Below are 17,113 nucleotides of genomic sequence, written 5' to 3'. Positions count from 1 at the left end.
CACATGCACCCTTGTATAAATCCACACACACATATATAGCTGTTGTTCTTGGCATGGACCAATACTTTAAATGATATACTGCTAATTCTTTATTTAGAGGTGAAAGTTGTGTACTGGCAGTACAGTACACATTTCAGTTATTTGGATACATAGAAATACACAGATACATTTTCACTCTTATTGGATTCAGTCTCATTTTACTTCGTGTTCATAACTTCCTGCAGTTTTTTCCCATCTGAAGTTTTAAGCAGTTGAGAGAGTATCTGCATTTCAAGGAAATGGCAGCATAATTCTAACCTATAATTAATGTTTAGCTATAGACAAGCGATCAGGCAGCAATTTTGCAAGGCCATGTTCTCTGGCTGGATAATCAGGCAACCAGAGTATGAGATTTGCATACTGTAAAACTGACAAGAAATAAATGTGACACAATTATGCAGATCCGACACCAGAATCAACACGAGCAGAGGGAGCTACAGAGCAGGGAAGAAAAAAAAATCTGCAACAAAATATCAGTGATTGCCAGAATTTGTGTCAGTCAGCTAAGGTAATCTCATTCAGACAGAAAGTGTTTATAATTATAGCCTTTTCCGTTGGTGAGGTATTCAGCAACGATAAAAAATTTTGAAATAGTTCTGCTGTGTTCTCATCAACGTGTGGGCATTTGTCAGTTAGTTAAGCAGCACAGCTGCTATTTTCAGTTTATTCATTCTTTCATTTTCACTCAGAGTGATTAATTTTCATGTCCTATACATATATATAAAATAGTACATGTATTATTGTATTGGGCATAATTTGCACATTTTGGTGTGGGCGGGTGGGATGTGGGGCTGCAGGGGTGGCATCTGTGGGAAGACATCAGGGGCTGTTCTGGACATAGCTGGTTCCAGCCAGCTCCAGCTGGTCCAATGGACCCACCGCAGGACACAGCTGCACCCATCAGAGGATTTTGTGGTGCCTCTGAACCACTCAGATGTTCCTCTGTGAAAACATATTTAATAAGGTGTTGTAAGCATCAAGAAAAAGAACAACAAGGCCAGAGCAGGAGGGGAGAGGAGACCTCACTGGAGGAGGACAGAGAGAACAGCGTGAGTAGGCAGAGGCTGCAGCCAAAGCAGCTGGCTGAGCACAGGCTTGAGCCTGAGTGTCCACTCAAGCAGGCACTGAGAGGTGGGACCCTGAAGGGACCACAGGAACCTCAGGACACTGACCCAATCTGCTGCACTGCCCTTGCCTAACCAAAGGGACAGTGTGTAGTGTGTGGCAAGGGCACTGGAGAACTAAAAAGTGTGTGTGGGGAGGTGTCCAGAGGGAAGCAGGAGAGTTTTTCCTAAGGGTTTGTTTGTTATTATTTTTGTTCAATACCAGAATCAGTAATTAATTGTCAATTGGCAAAGAAGTTAAATTGAAATCACCTAAATCAGTATGCCGGTTTTGCCTGCAACAATTATATAAATATGTTATAACTTGGTATTGGGTTTGTCACATGACCATATTTGCATTTACTCCTGGATGCAGTATGTTCATAAAAGCTTTTCAGAAAGTATTAAAGGTTAAAGCAAGACAAAGTAAACTTCCCAGTCCTTAGAGTACAGGTTTCAGGCCTGATCTTGCTCCCTTGGAATTAAATGAGAATTATACCAATGATTTTGAAGTAACAGTATGTAGCTCATTATGTGCCATAGAAATTAATATTCCTCTTTCATACAGTTTAGGTACTTCTGATGCTGGAACCAGCAATCACTCTTAATTAACTGAACATTTCTGCATTACCTGTGTACTTAAGATGAAATCCAGCAGCTGAAACACTGATATCAGACTGAAAATTTAGGTACAGATTATTTGATGTGCTGTTGAGAAGTGGAGGTATGGTTATTCCTGAAAAGAGAAATCAAAATATTATTGAAATGCATAGAAACTGAACTAAATACCTACATAGAAGAGTGTGTACGTGTACAAAAGGAGAGAAAGAGGGAAAGCAGGGAGAGAGAATGGGAGAGGGGGAGAGAAAGGTCGCATAATGAACTCCACCATATTTTGTCATGATGGATGTTATCAAATATCTGTACCTATAAAAGTTTTATTACATTTTCAGTGCACCGCAATATCAGAGAAATGAACTGTAGGCACTCAGGGAAGCAGGGTCTAATATAAATTTATATTATCATAGAATCATAGAATCATTTAGATTGGAAAAGACAGTTAAGATCATTGAGTCCAAATGTTAACCTAACACTGCCAAGTCCACTACTAAACCATGTCCCTAAGCAACACATCTCCACATCTTTTAAATACCTCCAGGGATGGTCATTCAACCACTTCCCTGGGCAGCCTGTTCCAGTGCTTGACAACCATTTCGGTGAAGAAATTTTTCCTAGTATCCAATCTAAACCTCCCCTGGCACAACGTGAGGCCATTTCCTCTTGTCCTATCACTTGTTAGTTGGGAGAAGAGACTGACACCCACTTTGCTACAACCTCCTTTCAGGTAGTTGTAGAGAGCAATAAGGTCTCCCCTGAGCCTCCTTTTCTCCAGACTAAACAATCCCAGTTCCTTCAGCCCCTTCTCATAAGACTTGTGCTCTAGACCCTTCCCCAGCTTTGTTGCCCTTCTTTGAACTCTCTCCAGCACCTCAATGTCTTTCTTGCAGTGAGGGGCCCAAAACTGAACACGGTATTCGAGGTGTGGCCTCACCAGTGCTGAGTACAGGGGGACAATTACTTCCCTAGTCCTGCTGGCCACACTATCTCTGATACAAACCAGAAATGCTGTCGGCCTTCTTGGCCATCTGGGCACACTGCTGGCTCATATTCAGCCAGCCATTGGTCAACACCCCCAGGTCCTTTTGCACCAGGCAGCTTTCCAGCCACTCTTCCCCAAGCCTGTAGCATTGCATGGGGTTGTTGTGCCCCAAGTGCAGGACCCGACACTTAGCCTTGTTGAATCTCATACAGTAGGTCTCAGCCCATTGATCCGGCCTGTTGAGATCCCTTTGCAGAGCCTTCCTACCCTCAAGCAGATCAACACTCCTGCCCAACTTGGTGTCATCTGCAAACTTACTGAGGGTGCACTCGATCCTCTCATCCAAATCATTGATGAAGATATCAAAGAGAACTGGTCTCAATACTGAGCCCTAGCGAGCACCACTTGTGACCAGCTGCCAACTGGTTTTGATTCCATTCACCACAATGGTGAATTCACCACAATGGGTTCAGCCATCCAGCCAGTTTTTTACCCAGCGAAGCATACGCCTGAATTTTACATGCTTTTATCCACAAAAGGAGAAATATTCACTAGGGTTTTCACAAAAGCAAGTGCAAATCCTGTAACTGGAATAACTTTAAATGCAACAGCCAAATATATCAAGCAGCTCTGAACATATTTTGTAAGGCTATTCTTAGAAATGGGATTGGTTATTTATTTGTGTTTCAGCACAAGACAAGACAACAATCTTATTGTCTGTGATCTCATTCCGTACACATGAATGAAGTAGAATAAAGGAAAACAAAACGAAACAAGAAAAAGGCAAACAGAACTGTCGCCTTTATCTAAAATAAGGATAAAGAATGCATCCTTTAGTCATGTACAATCTCAAGAAGCATCTCTTTTAGAGGTCTGTATTTCTGGACCCTGCTATAAGACTGGGTAAAAAAGGAGACTAATAGATAACTAGTTTGGGCGCCTCTGAATGTTATTTCATTTCTAATATTTTCAATTATTCAGCTTTGTGAAAGTCTGCTAAGAGATGACTGATTAAAACAGAAAGAATACTACTTTTTGTTGATTATAGAAGAAAAAAAACCACACACACACACAGAAAAAAGAACTAGAAAGAGCTGTGTGTTTACAATAAAGATTTGAATCTGTGAAACATTTTTATTGTAAAATCTTCTCAGTCACCTGAATAACTTCCAAGCCTTGGAGCATTGTTGTCAGCACCATCGTAAAAGTCTAAGGAATCCCAATTGTGTTCTGTGGCAAAACTCACCACTTGCACCTATAAAGAAAAATGTGAGGCAAAGAACATAAACTTCTTCCCCTCTGTATTCAAGCAGAAAGACAACTGTAAATTGTAGCCTCTGTTCCTTTCAGTCATGAAAAGTTGTGTCTTGCTCTCATTGTCAAAGAAAATGGAAAATCATCAGTAAGTGAATAAAATTGCATTGCAACTTTTTTTTGTATTTCATTGGCAATTCAGACTTCTAAATCCTATGACCCTTAGTGACAACCACATATTACCTCTGACAAGAGTCATACAACCATGAAAATCATCTGGCTATAGAATATGATTCCCTCATTGGGAGGACATTGAGGTGAAGACAAAACATGGTATCATCAATTACTGCAGTATCTTTGTGATTCTCTCTAGTTTATCCAGGGCAAAAACCAGTCCCACAATGATTCATGCTGCTTCATCTATCTTGCCATGTTCAATTCTGCCTCCAGGTAAGAGCAGCCTCCTGTGTTTGGTTAGCTTCATCATTGACTCATCTCCTGAGCAGGAGAAGTCACTAGCGTGCTACAAGTAAAAGGCAGAACATTCAGTTCATTCCTTCCAGAGGTGACAACATCCCTATTGTAGAGGTTTGGTTGAGTGAGAAGGGGCACGATCCTGTGTCAGTCACCGAGCAGTCTGAGCAACCCAGGCTTTGAGCAAGGGTTAAGCCCAGAGCTAGCGACCTTGCACTCCCCTTGCACGGAGCAGAACAAAGAACCTCGTGGTGCCTGCTTCGCGGGAAGCAAAACTACGTCCGGGAGGGGAGGGGGCGGTCACGGCTCTGAATATGTAAACCTATGGACCAATCACAAGTGCGATCGGGGCGCATGATTAACATATGCATAGTCTATATAACCACTGCTTTCTTTGTTAATAAACGAGAAGCTTCCATACTCACATTGAGATCAAGTAGCTTACTCCGGACCGATCCCCAGCACCCGCGAGCGCGCCTCCCCCGGTTTTCCCCGTACTACACCCTTCCACTCATAAGGAAATGCAAAGTGGTAAGCAGATAGATTGCAAGAGGGAGGATATATCTATCTATTTTAGTGCAACTGATGCTAGTTGCCCTAACCTCCTCATGTAGTCAATAAACAGACAGATATACCTTCAGGCAGTGATTCAGAGCCAGAGTCTGTATTAGATGTTTTGAATTATCTACTCGAGGTGCCCTTCTCCTCTGACTTTATAAGGAACCATGGTAGATTAACTTACTAATATAAAGTATTTAAGTTAGGTGCCTGAAGAGAGGCTTTTAGTACACACTCTTCATATTTACTTAAATCTACTTTTAAATGTCTGCTTTTCAATTTGATATGAAACAACTCAGCATTTACATCTGATCACACTGTTTCAGCAAATTCACCAACATAACCATATGCATTGATAGCTGTTATACCTAAATAGGTTAAAATTCCATCTATACATTTCACAGAGGAATATGCATTGGTGATATATTATTTTCATCTCCTTTAAAGCTGGTAAAGTGTCTTTGCCACTTTGAGGGAATAAATATTGGTCAGGAAAAATGTCCAGATATTTTATGCATTTACATAAACACAAAAGCAATATCTATCACAGTATCTTCAATATCCGCATTTGCATGTATTCTCAGGCTGGACAAAATCAGTCACCCAAGTTTTCGAATGTTGCCTCAGGTAGCTGATTTTCACAGTAATAATTACATTTTTATAGATGTATATTCAATTTTTTTCTTTCCTATGAAGTGAAAAAATCAAGTCCAAAACAATTCTGATACCATTTTTTGTCATTAGTAGATATAAAGCTAAGCTCAGTTGTGAAAAATAATGCAGTGAAATTCTTTGATGATTTCTGATGTATGCTCTGTCTTACTGATCCTCTATCAGCTGTATTCAGTTTACTATATCAGGGACTTCATCTTCCTCAGACCTAGCCCTGAAAATGAGACAGGATTCAAAAGGTTAAGCATGAATATTACACTTCATGACTGTCCTGCTTCGGTGACAATATTAAACATTCTACAGATCTAATTACAATCATACAGGTATTGCCATGAAACTGCCCTGTTGTCATCACATTTATACAAGTATAAATTAATAACTTATTCAGTGACATAATAGAAAGGAAGGATGGTATTTTCTAGCTCAGGAAAAAAACTCAGGAGAAGTAGGAAAAAAGGAAACAGTAAATATATCTTTTTATTACAACTCTGGAGCAAAAGAATATCATGCAGATTAGCCACCTAACTTGAAATCAAAATTAGTAATTTAATCACCTAATGCAGTCTGTGATAAGAGATAAACACTTCCAAAATGCAACAATGACTGCCTAAGTCAGGATGCCAATTAATGCCTAATTAAAATCCTCTGAACTACCTTCCTAGTGTTTAACTTCATTACTGATTGTATAAGAAATACATAGAACAAAGTATCCTAACTTAGTCAACTGTTTAAATCAAGTAGTGTTCCTCAAAACCAATCTCAAAACTGATTTGAGTGATTAAATACTATTGTTAATGGACAGTGGTGGCTTTCAAAATTGAACTCATAAATGTTATCATGTATGGACTCAGGTTGTATTTGTGATGATATCTGTGTTCTTCTGTAAAGTTTTTACATATTTCTTAAGTATTTTTAGTTATTTAAAGCAAAAAATAGATTTTTCTGAACACTTATAAAGTAGCAAAGTATAAACTCATACTATTTTTAAAACTTTTCTTGACATAGTAGAATACCTTAAAAGTTCTGTGATGTGATTTAGTAAAAAGCTTTAATAAATTGTCCACAATAGTTTTCCTGATTTTTATTATTAAATTTTTACCTACAGGAACTGATGTCTTTATTAATTTTCTACAGTAGTTATATTTTGAACCAAGGGTAGACATAGAAAACTTGCTACCATGGTTGCTTGATATGAGTTTTGCTAGGAATTTAATCAGATGATGGTTTAAGTCCAAATTTATTAAAATCAGCTGCCTTTCCAATAACCAGATTTCTGTCAGTTTCTTTAGTGAACTCTAAAGAGTGAGATACACATGACTTAGCTTAATGGATACTTTTCTGTTGTGTGTTCCATGCACTTCTTAATATAAATTTTAGTAAATGAGAATTCTGACAATATATTAAAGGACTAATTCCCATCTCATGTTGAAACACACTGAAGCATCTTTATATCACAATGAACTTCCATAACTCTGGAGTAAATAACAGAGTTTCTAGGAAAATATATATAACTTGTCCATGGAAGTAACCCACTTAATTTCTCTCTGTTAGAGGAGATTTATCCATTTTGGGAGAGAAAAAAAAAATTTTACAAGAAAGCCTCTCTATTTCCTCTGGCTTACATGGAGTCACTGACCTATTGAAATAACACACCTTAAATTATTGGTAATTTTTTTTCTAAGTAAAAAGTTAAAAGTGTATCTTTTAAGACTTTCATAAATTTCATAACTTTTAACAACTGTGAATACAAAGATGTGCAATAAATTCCATTGTGAGAATCATTAGTGATATAAAAATGTATGAATAAATTATCTTTTCATGCACTTGCATCAGGAAAAACAGTTTTAAACATGACGATAACACGCAAATAGCAGGAATACTTACTTGAATCCCAGCTCCCTCTGGTACTGTGATCTTCCACACACAATTCAGATTATTGTCATAAGGCTCAGGGTAACCAGGAGACAAAATAGTCCCTTTGCGCTTTGTTAAAATTCCACCACAGGGCACTGAAAAGAAATGCACGAGGCAAGAAAAGAAGTATGAAGCTTCAGAAGTGAGAAAAGTTATTATAAAAGCTTACACAATGTTCAGCATACCATGGCTGTAAACTTTTGTAAATTTATGCTACATTAAAAAATTTATATTTGCCTCAGGATAATAAAATCTCAATCCCCCTTTTTAGGGGTTAAGGATGAAGTTTGAACAGTTATGTATTGCATTAGTATAAAAGATAAAAATGTGTTGAAAAAAGATACATTCTTTCTTAATATTGCTACTTTGTTGTTGTCTGAATAATTAATAGCAGCAGTCTCAATTGCTTGACTGTTCTCTTTGCTTTTGTGAGTTATCCCATTACAGATTATGGGTCTATCACATTAGTAAAAAAATTGCTAAATGCTTGCAAGAGTGCACTCATCATATCCATGCCCATGGATTAATAGAAGTGTTATGCATGAAATAGGACAGAGTCATGCAGTACCACCAAGTTTCTCTTCTGAATGTTCAACTTCAATGTATCTTGTCTAGATCATTAGATGCTCTAGCTGGGACAAAGAATATTACAGCTGAACCTGGATACAGATATTGTGTTGGTATTTAAGAAGTCGAAGGAAAAGATTGATGAGATGGTTTATCAAAACCATTAGAAGATAATGTATCACTTCTATGCAACACTACTAATTTCTGAATGGATTTCATTAAATACAAATATGAGGATTTAGAAAATATGTAGGAGAATGCAACTTATCTTAATAATGAATACTGTAGCTACATTTTGTGTGGCATATAATTGATAGATCTGTGGGAACTACATGGATAAACTAAAGGTCAGTGTCACTTAAAGTGTTTAAATAATTACTCATAAAAGGATGAACAAATAGAATGATTGATGTCTACTATCTGTAAGGAAATATTCAAGCATTCACTAGAGTTAAGGCAATTTAATATGGTCATGTCTTTAATTATTAAACTAACTTAGTTCAATGCAATTTTAAACTCATATATATTTTATCACCTTTATTGGCACAGTGATTTTCACACATAAGGTGGCCTGTCACCCTTTCTTGGTTCAACTTGCTTAGAGACAGATAGCTTTCTCTTCCACAGACTAAATCATGTATTAAAATATCAATAATATATTGTGATCAATAGCCAAAATAATTCTTTCAACACTTTGTTGACTTGTTATGTCTGTGAAACAAAGGGAAAACATTTGAAGGGGGTAAAAAGTACAACTCTACTGATTATAGAAACACAGAACGGTGTCGTTTGGAAGGGACCTTAAAGATCATCTAGTTCCAACCATTAAACTGTTATCACTGAGAATAAATGAAATATAGATAGGTACTTCAGCTTATTATTGATATATAGATTGTGGATCTCTACCTATGCTTGAAACAGTCTAAATAAACATTATTTGTGTATAATAGCTGGTTAATAATATTTTATTAATATTACCCTAGTGATACCTATCAAGATATCTATCTTGATATCTATCAAGGTTTTACTGTTTTGGAGAAAATATTTTATTTTTCTGAAAACCCCTCAGACTCTACCATGCACCATCAGCTGATTAACACAGAAGATTCAAATCAACATAATGAAAAAGTATTCTCTATTTTCCTTTCCTCCACTCATCTAAAACTCTGCTTATGTACTGGGTCAATATCATGATGCAGTTTTTGCAATTGGTTAGGATCATTTTTATAAAAAAACTGTTCTCTGTCAAGAAAAGTAAAGTAACTTTAACTCATATATCTATTCGTTGTTTTGGTTGGGAACGCAGCTCTTCTGATGTCTTCACCCTCAAAATTAATAGTTTTCAATGTATTCAATTTGCACAAAATTAATGTATAATGCAGTCAGTACTGCAACATAAGTTAAGGTGTAAAAGTTTGATGGCGTTGCAAAAGCAACTGCAAATGATAACCAATATTCATTCATTGATAAACAACTGATTTTTTCCATATAAAAAACCAAGCCAAACTCTAATAAAACTTAGTATGTAAATGTACTATATTTGCCCTTGACAGAAACCTATGGAAAAATGTACCATTAGAATCTTATCTCTTTACTGTGGGACTTTTCGATACAATTACCAGATTTTCAACTGGTGCAAATCAGCTTTATAAATGGATGCATATTAATTTAAGCATTTAATTTTGGGAATTTAATCTAGTATGACTAGAACCAGACAAAGTGTATTTTTGATCTGAAAACTTACTGCTTTTTTCCTGACAAACAATGAAATGTTAGCGTAACTATTTCTAAATCTCTAATATAGTAACGTTCTTTCTAATAGTTTGCAATATCTTGTTTGAGATCAGCAAGGTGAGAGCATCTTAGTCTTGCAAGCAGTCAGGGCACAAACTGATATTTCTGAGTCTTGATTAAGGGACAGCCAAGGAGTGACACTGATGTTAATGTAAAAGAAGCTAGTATATAATTTATAGCAGCAGAGTATGTTCATGAAACTTGTGAAATGTCACAGCAAGGTTAGAATAGAAGGAGCTATAAAATCTTAACCTTGAATGGAGAAGAAAGTGAATAAAGCTAAGCAAGAATAAAATACTGTACAGATGACAAAGAAGAAACACATTCAGCTGGAGGGAATGGTCTACTCTTTAGGCAGTAATTAGTTCTATTAAAAAGCCTGAAGAACTCACCAACACATGTAGGGAGTGAATCATTCCACTGTGCCAATGCATTTGGTACTGTATCACATCTAATTGCTGTTGACCCATGGAGGATGTAGCCTGGATTGCACTCAAAAAGAACCAATGACCCAACTGCAAATTCATTTCCAATCCTTTTTCCAAATCTCGGTTCAGGCACAGAGCTACATTGTGTTGCACTTGTTCTTGGAACGGCTGCAAACATACAAACAAATGTGGATTCTTAATTTTAGGTTTGGTGGAGGAATACAGATTTTGAACCCCCAATATTCAAAATGATTGGAAGTCACATTCAGTTATTTGCCAGTTAAGAACATTTTCATAATCCCCAAATGAATCATCACGATACAGATTGCATACTTTGATGTTTGAGTTACTATTTAGAAGAGCACAGCATTGAGATCCTTGCCAAGATTAAAAGCAATGTATGAAATCCACACTGAAACCTGTCTAAAATGGCACTGAAAATAAATATTATTATGAAATATTCCAGTAATACATGGTTTCAAAATAATATTTCTGCATCAGATAGATATTTACATTTATTCCTATGGGTTTCTAAATGTGTATTCTGACTGTTAGATTAGGATTTAACTTTAATGAAAGAATGAATTGCAGTTGCAGGTATTGATGTATAACCATTTCTGCTTTTGACCCATAAAAAGGCAAATATAAACCAAGAGAAGTATCTTAATAACAGTAAGATCACTGATTCACCCACAGGTAATGACATTTACAGTTATTTATATTTGAATTGAGAGATAAACCAGCTTGAGCAGCCAGATGGATCTGACACTAGTCAGCCAGATTAGCAAACAGAAACAGCTGCTTTGTATAACTGTATTCTTAAATTTGGAACCTCTCTTATGCTTCTTCAATATCTAATTTAAGCTTTAAGACAGATAAAAGAATGGTCCAAAATATTTTTCAAAATGTGCAGAAATAGTGAAACTTATTATATTGTTAACAGGCTATTACTTTCTCTGCTTTCTCAGTCTGATCCTCCCTGATGATTTATGCTTTGTGATGAAAAGAATAAATGTACACATTTTTCCAGGGTGTCTCACCTTGATAAACAAAATGAAATCCTTTAGCTGTTATTGGTCCAACTGAAGTAAATCTAACCGTGATCTGGTTACCTGAGCTCAATGGAAGGGATTCACCTACTCAAGCAAAGCAAATACAAAGCTATCATAACAACTTTTTACTAAAGAAGCATTCAAAAAATCTGTCAACATCTTTGCAGCTAGAAATAACCCTCCCCAAACCCTTTTCTGCTTCAGTAAACTTTGCAAGATATATGCAATTTCAGTATTTTATGTTGGCAGTACTATGTTGTTCTAGAAAAGGGAGACTAAAACTCATCTCAGTTATTAGGAATATTTGTCATTTTTTTCCTTTACCAAAAAAAAAACCAAGCCCCATACATGTTTAAATTGAGTCAACATGCACATAATCTATACAGTTTTACTTTGCTACAAATAGACGCTGCTTTCCCTTTTAAACATATAATCCCATTTCAGATTGCTTACTAGATTAAAGTCATAAAGGCACAGAATAAGAAGCCCGAAACACTCACCTATAATAGCTAAATATCAGAAGAAAAAAAATCTAAAGAAAATACATTCAATTTTACTTCCTTTTATTCATTAACACAAATAGTTTTGAGTGATTAGGCTTTTAGTTCAAAATCCTGATTTCATATATTTGCCTGAATTTTATCTAAGAAAATATGACAATCATAATATTTTTCTTTTTTTTCTGACTACACTAACTTTCTAGGTTCATAAAAAAAAATAACAGTTTAATGACAGTTCAATTAAGAGATACCTGAATGAGATCCTGAGAGAGAGGATAACAAAGATGACTGCAGAGTTGGGCCATCATATATTTCAACTACATCATGGAGTGATGTCTGAAAAAATACAAACTGACCAAAAACCACTGAACAAAAAGGAAAGAGAAAATGCCAGAGGCACCAATGGCCAAATAAAAGGGGACAGAATGAGAAAGGAAAAACAAAACAAAAAGAAGAGAACAAAATATACATTAATACATTGTTTAAAAAATATTTAAATAAAAAATTGTATTTATTGATTGGGTTTTTTCTGATCACTTGATTAGCTGTCCTGGTGTTTATTTTTTTTTTTTCATACCATTACAGTAGTAAATGGATAAAAATGTAATTCTGTATTTATAAAAGAGGCAATTAAGGTACACAAGCCATACATACACTCGTTAAAATATTCTAGTAATGAGAAAACAAAACCATTGTTCTGCTGGTGAATATACTTCAAATTCTTTGCTCTCCCCGACCCAACACACATCTAAATTGCCAGTGCAATATCCTCCTTTATAATGATAGGCATATTGCTATATATTGTGTTTTATTAATTAATTTTGTAGGTAAGCCTCTGCAAGTTTTACTTACCTTGGAATGTTTCATTTTTCTTAAGAACATTAACATTCAGTGCATCTTTACCTTTGCAAAATAATTGAGCAACTGATCAAAGCAACAAACACTTTTCAGAATATATATACTGAATCACAAAAATTATTATTTTTTAAAGTCATGCTAGTAGAACAACTCAATTCAAGAATGTTATTTTTACACTTAAGTTCAAAGGTCTGTGCAGCACATTCACCTCACAGGTGTTTGTACTTTCAATATAACTAAACAGTGAAAAGGAAAAATAATTTTTTCGATTAATTCTGGCCCTAGTACCTACAAAACATTTACATCCTAATTTTATCACCATTACTATCAATGGAGGGGAAAATGGCTTAAGGAGAATAAAGGTAAAAAGGTGGAAGTAGCTAGACATTTGTAGGTACTGGAACTCCTATAAGGAGAAAGAAAACCAATTCTGGTTCATTATCCAGGCTAACATTTTGGGATAAATATTCCAATATCTTGCTACTAGATTATATTTATTTGCCATATGTTCTATAATATCTTTATCTGGTATATTTTGTTATGAAGGATGAAGCCAGGCACCTACACTTCTTCCTATTTACACACCCTTAGAGCTTTAAAAACAGTATATTAAAAATGTGAAGTGTTCAAATTGTTGTTTTTTTCCCTTTTTTTTTGACCGATTAAAAAAAAAAAAGGCAGTTTGACCTTGCCAAGTCAGGATCCTATCATACCCTCTTTTCAAGAAGAAAATAAGTCAATTTTTTAAAAGAAAACCTTTTTTATGAAGGAAAAGATTGGATGGTATATTTATAAAACATTCAAACAAAAGTAATTTAAAAAGTGTCTGAGAAACATTTCTGAAGATTTTTGTCCATTTTCAGGAGGAACCATAAGTGAGATGATAATTATCTCAATTTTTCTTCCAAACTCCAGAAGTTAAACACTGGTGTTTTTACTAGCTCTGCTGATTTTTAAGATAATATTTATCTTCAATCAAGTCTCTTTGGTGTTGCTAAAGATAACTAATAAACTTAATCCAGCTAATTGTTTCTGTCACTGCTGAGTATCTTCCCTCCCTTGCCTCTTTCTTAAAGGCATTTTATACTATTTTCTATGTTGAGGTGGAGCTTGAGTGACTCTAGTCATACATACTTTTATTTTTGTTTGGTGCAAAATTCTCTCACTTCGATTTTAAAGGTATAGACTAAGAAAAATTCAGAGAGCATGCTCAGGGGCAGAAGGAGGTGGATAGCTTTAGGGATGGAGGTGTGTTTTGGTATTATAATGAGATTACAATGAGCAAAATTCATCCATAAGATACGATTTCACCAAAATCACTGGCTCAGGCACCAGCTTTCTGGGTGGAACAGGGTATTATTTCTTATTTGACAATAGTTATGTGATTTATCAGCTGCAAGGTACTATGGAGTTCCTGTACCTGCCTCATTTACACAAAGCCTGGCCACAGATATCTCCACACCATTCCACCCTCCGTTCTCTCAATGTTAGCACGCCAAGCTCCCTTGGTGTATGAACATCTAAGAATGCAGGCCAACTTGCCCAGGGAACTGTCATGGTACATACTTACACATCCCACCCTAGACACTTTCTTAGTTCTGTAAGATGTGGATATAACTATTCTCAATAAGTGTGTCTCCAATAATTAGTTTCAATAAGTTGCCCCCTGGTAGTTACTCCACATATGTCCCTTTCCAGATTCAACTCTAGATCGACTTCCTGAGCATAGGGATGGACCATTCTTGAGCTTGGAGGTGGTGATCCCTGAAAATCAGCTGGATGTCCTGGACTTCTCATCTCTCCAGGGCCACGTACCATCAGATTCTCCCAAACAGATCCCTGAATTGCTGTCACTTCTTTTCCAGTACAGAATTAAAACCAACTCAAAAGTCGAATATTTACAAATAACATATAATTGCCGTTAACACTGTACTGATCAAGTTATATCTGCCTGAGTAAAATATATGCTTATGTCAGGTATCAGAGCTAAAGAAACACTCTGAATATCTTATATGGATATCAGTGGAATAAGATGAGCTGTCTTTCCTCACCCTAGGTTTCCCATTCACATGAGTGGGATATTTTGTGTGCCTAATGATTTATTGAACTCAGAAAGCTGTAGTATAAAATCAAGTCCATTACTGATGTAACTCACTTGCCTTTATGATATTACCAAAGGGACTAAAATGGTTTAAGCATTGTTGTTACATAACCTGAAATATGTATTTCGTATAAGCCCTCCTGATGAAGCTCATATGCTCATTTCACGACTGAATCAGCATTTATAACAGTAGGTCTTAGTAACTGTGTGCAGTTTTGGGCGCCACAGTATAAAAAGGATAGGAAGATACTAGAGAGTGTCCAGAAGAGAGCCACAAAGATGGTGAAGGGTTTAGAGGGGAAACCGTACAAGGAGCGGCCGAAGTCACTGGGTCTGTTCAGCTTGGAGAAGAGAAGACTGAGGGGAGACCTCATTGCGGTCTACAACTTCCTCGCAAGGGGAACTGGAGGAGTAGGTGCTGACCTCTTCACCCTGGCGACAAGTGACAGAACTCGAGGGAATGGCAGGAAGATATGCCAGGGCAGATTTAAGTTGGATATTAGAAAAAGGTTCTTCACCCAGACGGTGGTGGAGCACTGGAACAGGCTCCCCAGGGAAGGAGTCATGGTGCCAAGCCTGAGAGCATTCAAGAAGCATTTGGACAGTGCCCTCAGACACATGGTGTGAATTCTGGGGCTGTCCTATGCTGAGACAGGAGTTGGACTCAATGATCCTTGTGGGTTCCTTCCAACTCAGGACATTCTGTGATTCTGTGATTCTGTGAATTATCACTGACAAAGGAAAAGGAAAATCAACACTATTAATTTAAATAGGGCCCAAATTACCTCTGGAATTCTTAACATACATGTATGTCTCCAATCAGGAACTATTTCAGAAGAGGAGTAAAAAAATCTGTTTCAAGCTGGGGAAGATATACATGGGCTATAACATGGTTGTCGTTTTCTACAGTAACGTCACCATTTCTCTTGTGCTAAATTATTTTTGAAGAACTGAAAAAAAGCCCAACAAACCAAAAACCAGAGAAAGCAACCCCTTTGTTACAAATGATAATTTTAAATTGAGCTTGAGATAAATATTTTCTACTGTGCTTAAAATAGGTTTCTTCTGATTGTGAATGAAAACTTAAGGTGTTCAGGTGTCTAAAAGTTGTGGTATACTCACAGGTCTGATTACAGAGTTAGAGGATTTCCTCAGAATTTGAAGTTACTCTGCAGAAGCTAACTTCTTATAGTTTCAAACAGAATTTATGTCATCAGACTAAATAATCTTTCCAAAAGAGAGTTTTGCTCACAACAGCATGGAAATTTGATTTCACAGTGAAAAAAAAAATCTGGTTCTTCATCAGCTCCACCGATGACATCCTCTCTTTCCTTATGATTTAGCTGTGATATCTTTCCTATCAGGTCTTATAAAGGAGTTATAATACCATAATTTTTTTTGAGGGGAAAAAAAAAAAGAAAGAAACATTTTTCAGAAGCTACAACCTTCTTTAAAAGACAGGGAAAGAGAAATCTTTCACTAGAGAAATGGTCTCTGTGGTGATTAAAGATAATAAGTACACACTAAGAAAGAAGAAATGTAAACTTATGCATCTTAACACCAAAGTCTGAAGACCCCATTCACAGTCTGAAGTGGTGGACCACGGCCAGTCAGCTAAATGAGAAATGACAATGGAGAAAAGCCATGGTTAAATAAACAGGATTCAGGCATAGCTACAGGAAGCAGAGAGCAGGAAACTATTGTATGAGATTCTCTCTCAATGAGAAAGACTCAGAAAGGCTTTACAGCTGATCAGGTTAGGATCATCAATCAAATGATCATCAGATAGGAGAAACTCTTGTGCCCGTTCTCATAAGACAGACAGGAATTCTCCAATTAATCGGACAACTGCATTAAGATCTGACTACACTAGTATGATGACAATCACTCTAGCTTTCATTGCAGGAGTTTCAGAACATCTTTTTTTTTTTTTTTTTTTAGGAGGAGTAGAGGAGGAAAGAGACTTTCTTTTCTTTTGTGAGAAACAGGATGACATTTAAATTTTTGAGTTCTTCTACCATTTCCTTTTTATGTCACTTTCAAGACATCTAGAACTAGCCATGGAGTAGCCTTGAAAAAATAAAATGCATGAATAAACAGCAGAATATCCTAATCTAGGAGGATTTTAAAATTAAGGTCTGTTATTTATTTGTATGAAGTAGCTTAACATTCAAGTACTGCAAGCTAAGAGTTTTACAT

At 36.2% G+C, this 17,113-nt stretch overlaps 1 protein-coding gene across 3 annotated transcripts in view; it reads right to left on the bottom strand.

Moving 5' to 3' along the window:
• Window positions 1-17,113, bottom strand: part of CSMD3 (CUB and Sushi multiple domains 3) — a 790,297-nt gene that overhangs the window by 143,957 nt on the left and 629,227 nt on the right. For 2 of the 3 annotated variants that reach the window (XM_068397267.1, XM_068397268.1), the window contains 6 exons: window positions 12,207-12,320; window positions 11,444-11,539; window positions 10,368-10,571; window positions 7,585-7,709; window positions 3,901-3,997; window positions 1,774-1,878 (listed from right to left, as the gene is read on the bottom strand). In XM_068397267.1, coding sequence (XP_068253368.1) covers window positions 1,774-1,878; window positions 3,901-3,997; window positions 7,585-7,709; window positions 10,368-10,571; window positions 11,444-11,539; window positions 12,207-12,320 — 741 coding nt within the window. The remainder of the gene's footprint in view (window positions 1-1,773; window positions 1,879-3,900; window positions 3,998-7,584; window positions 7,710-10,367; window positions 10,572-11,443; window positions 11,540-12,206; window positions 12,321-17,113) is intronic. The other variant, XM_068397269.1, reaches the window with a different exon arrangement.

The sequence above is a fragment of the Nyctibius grandis genome, chromosome 3 (genome assembly GCF_013368605.1).
Source record: "Nyctibius grandis isolate bNycGra1 chromosome 3, bNycGra1.pri, whole genome shotgun sequence".
NCBI classification, from domain to species: Eukaryota; Metazoa; Chordata; class Aves; order Nyctibiiformes; family Nyctibiidae; genus Nyctibius; species Nyctibius grandis.
The sequence above is the reverse complement of the archived record's forward strand: the minus strand, read 5'-3'. Positions and strand labels throughout refer to the sequence as shown.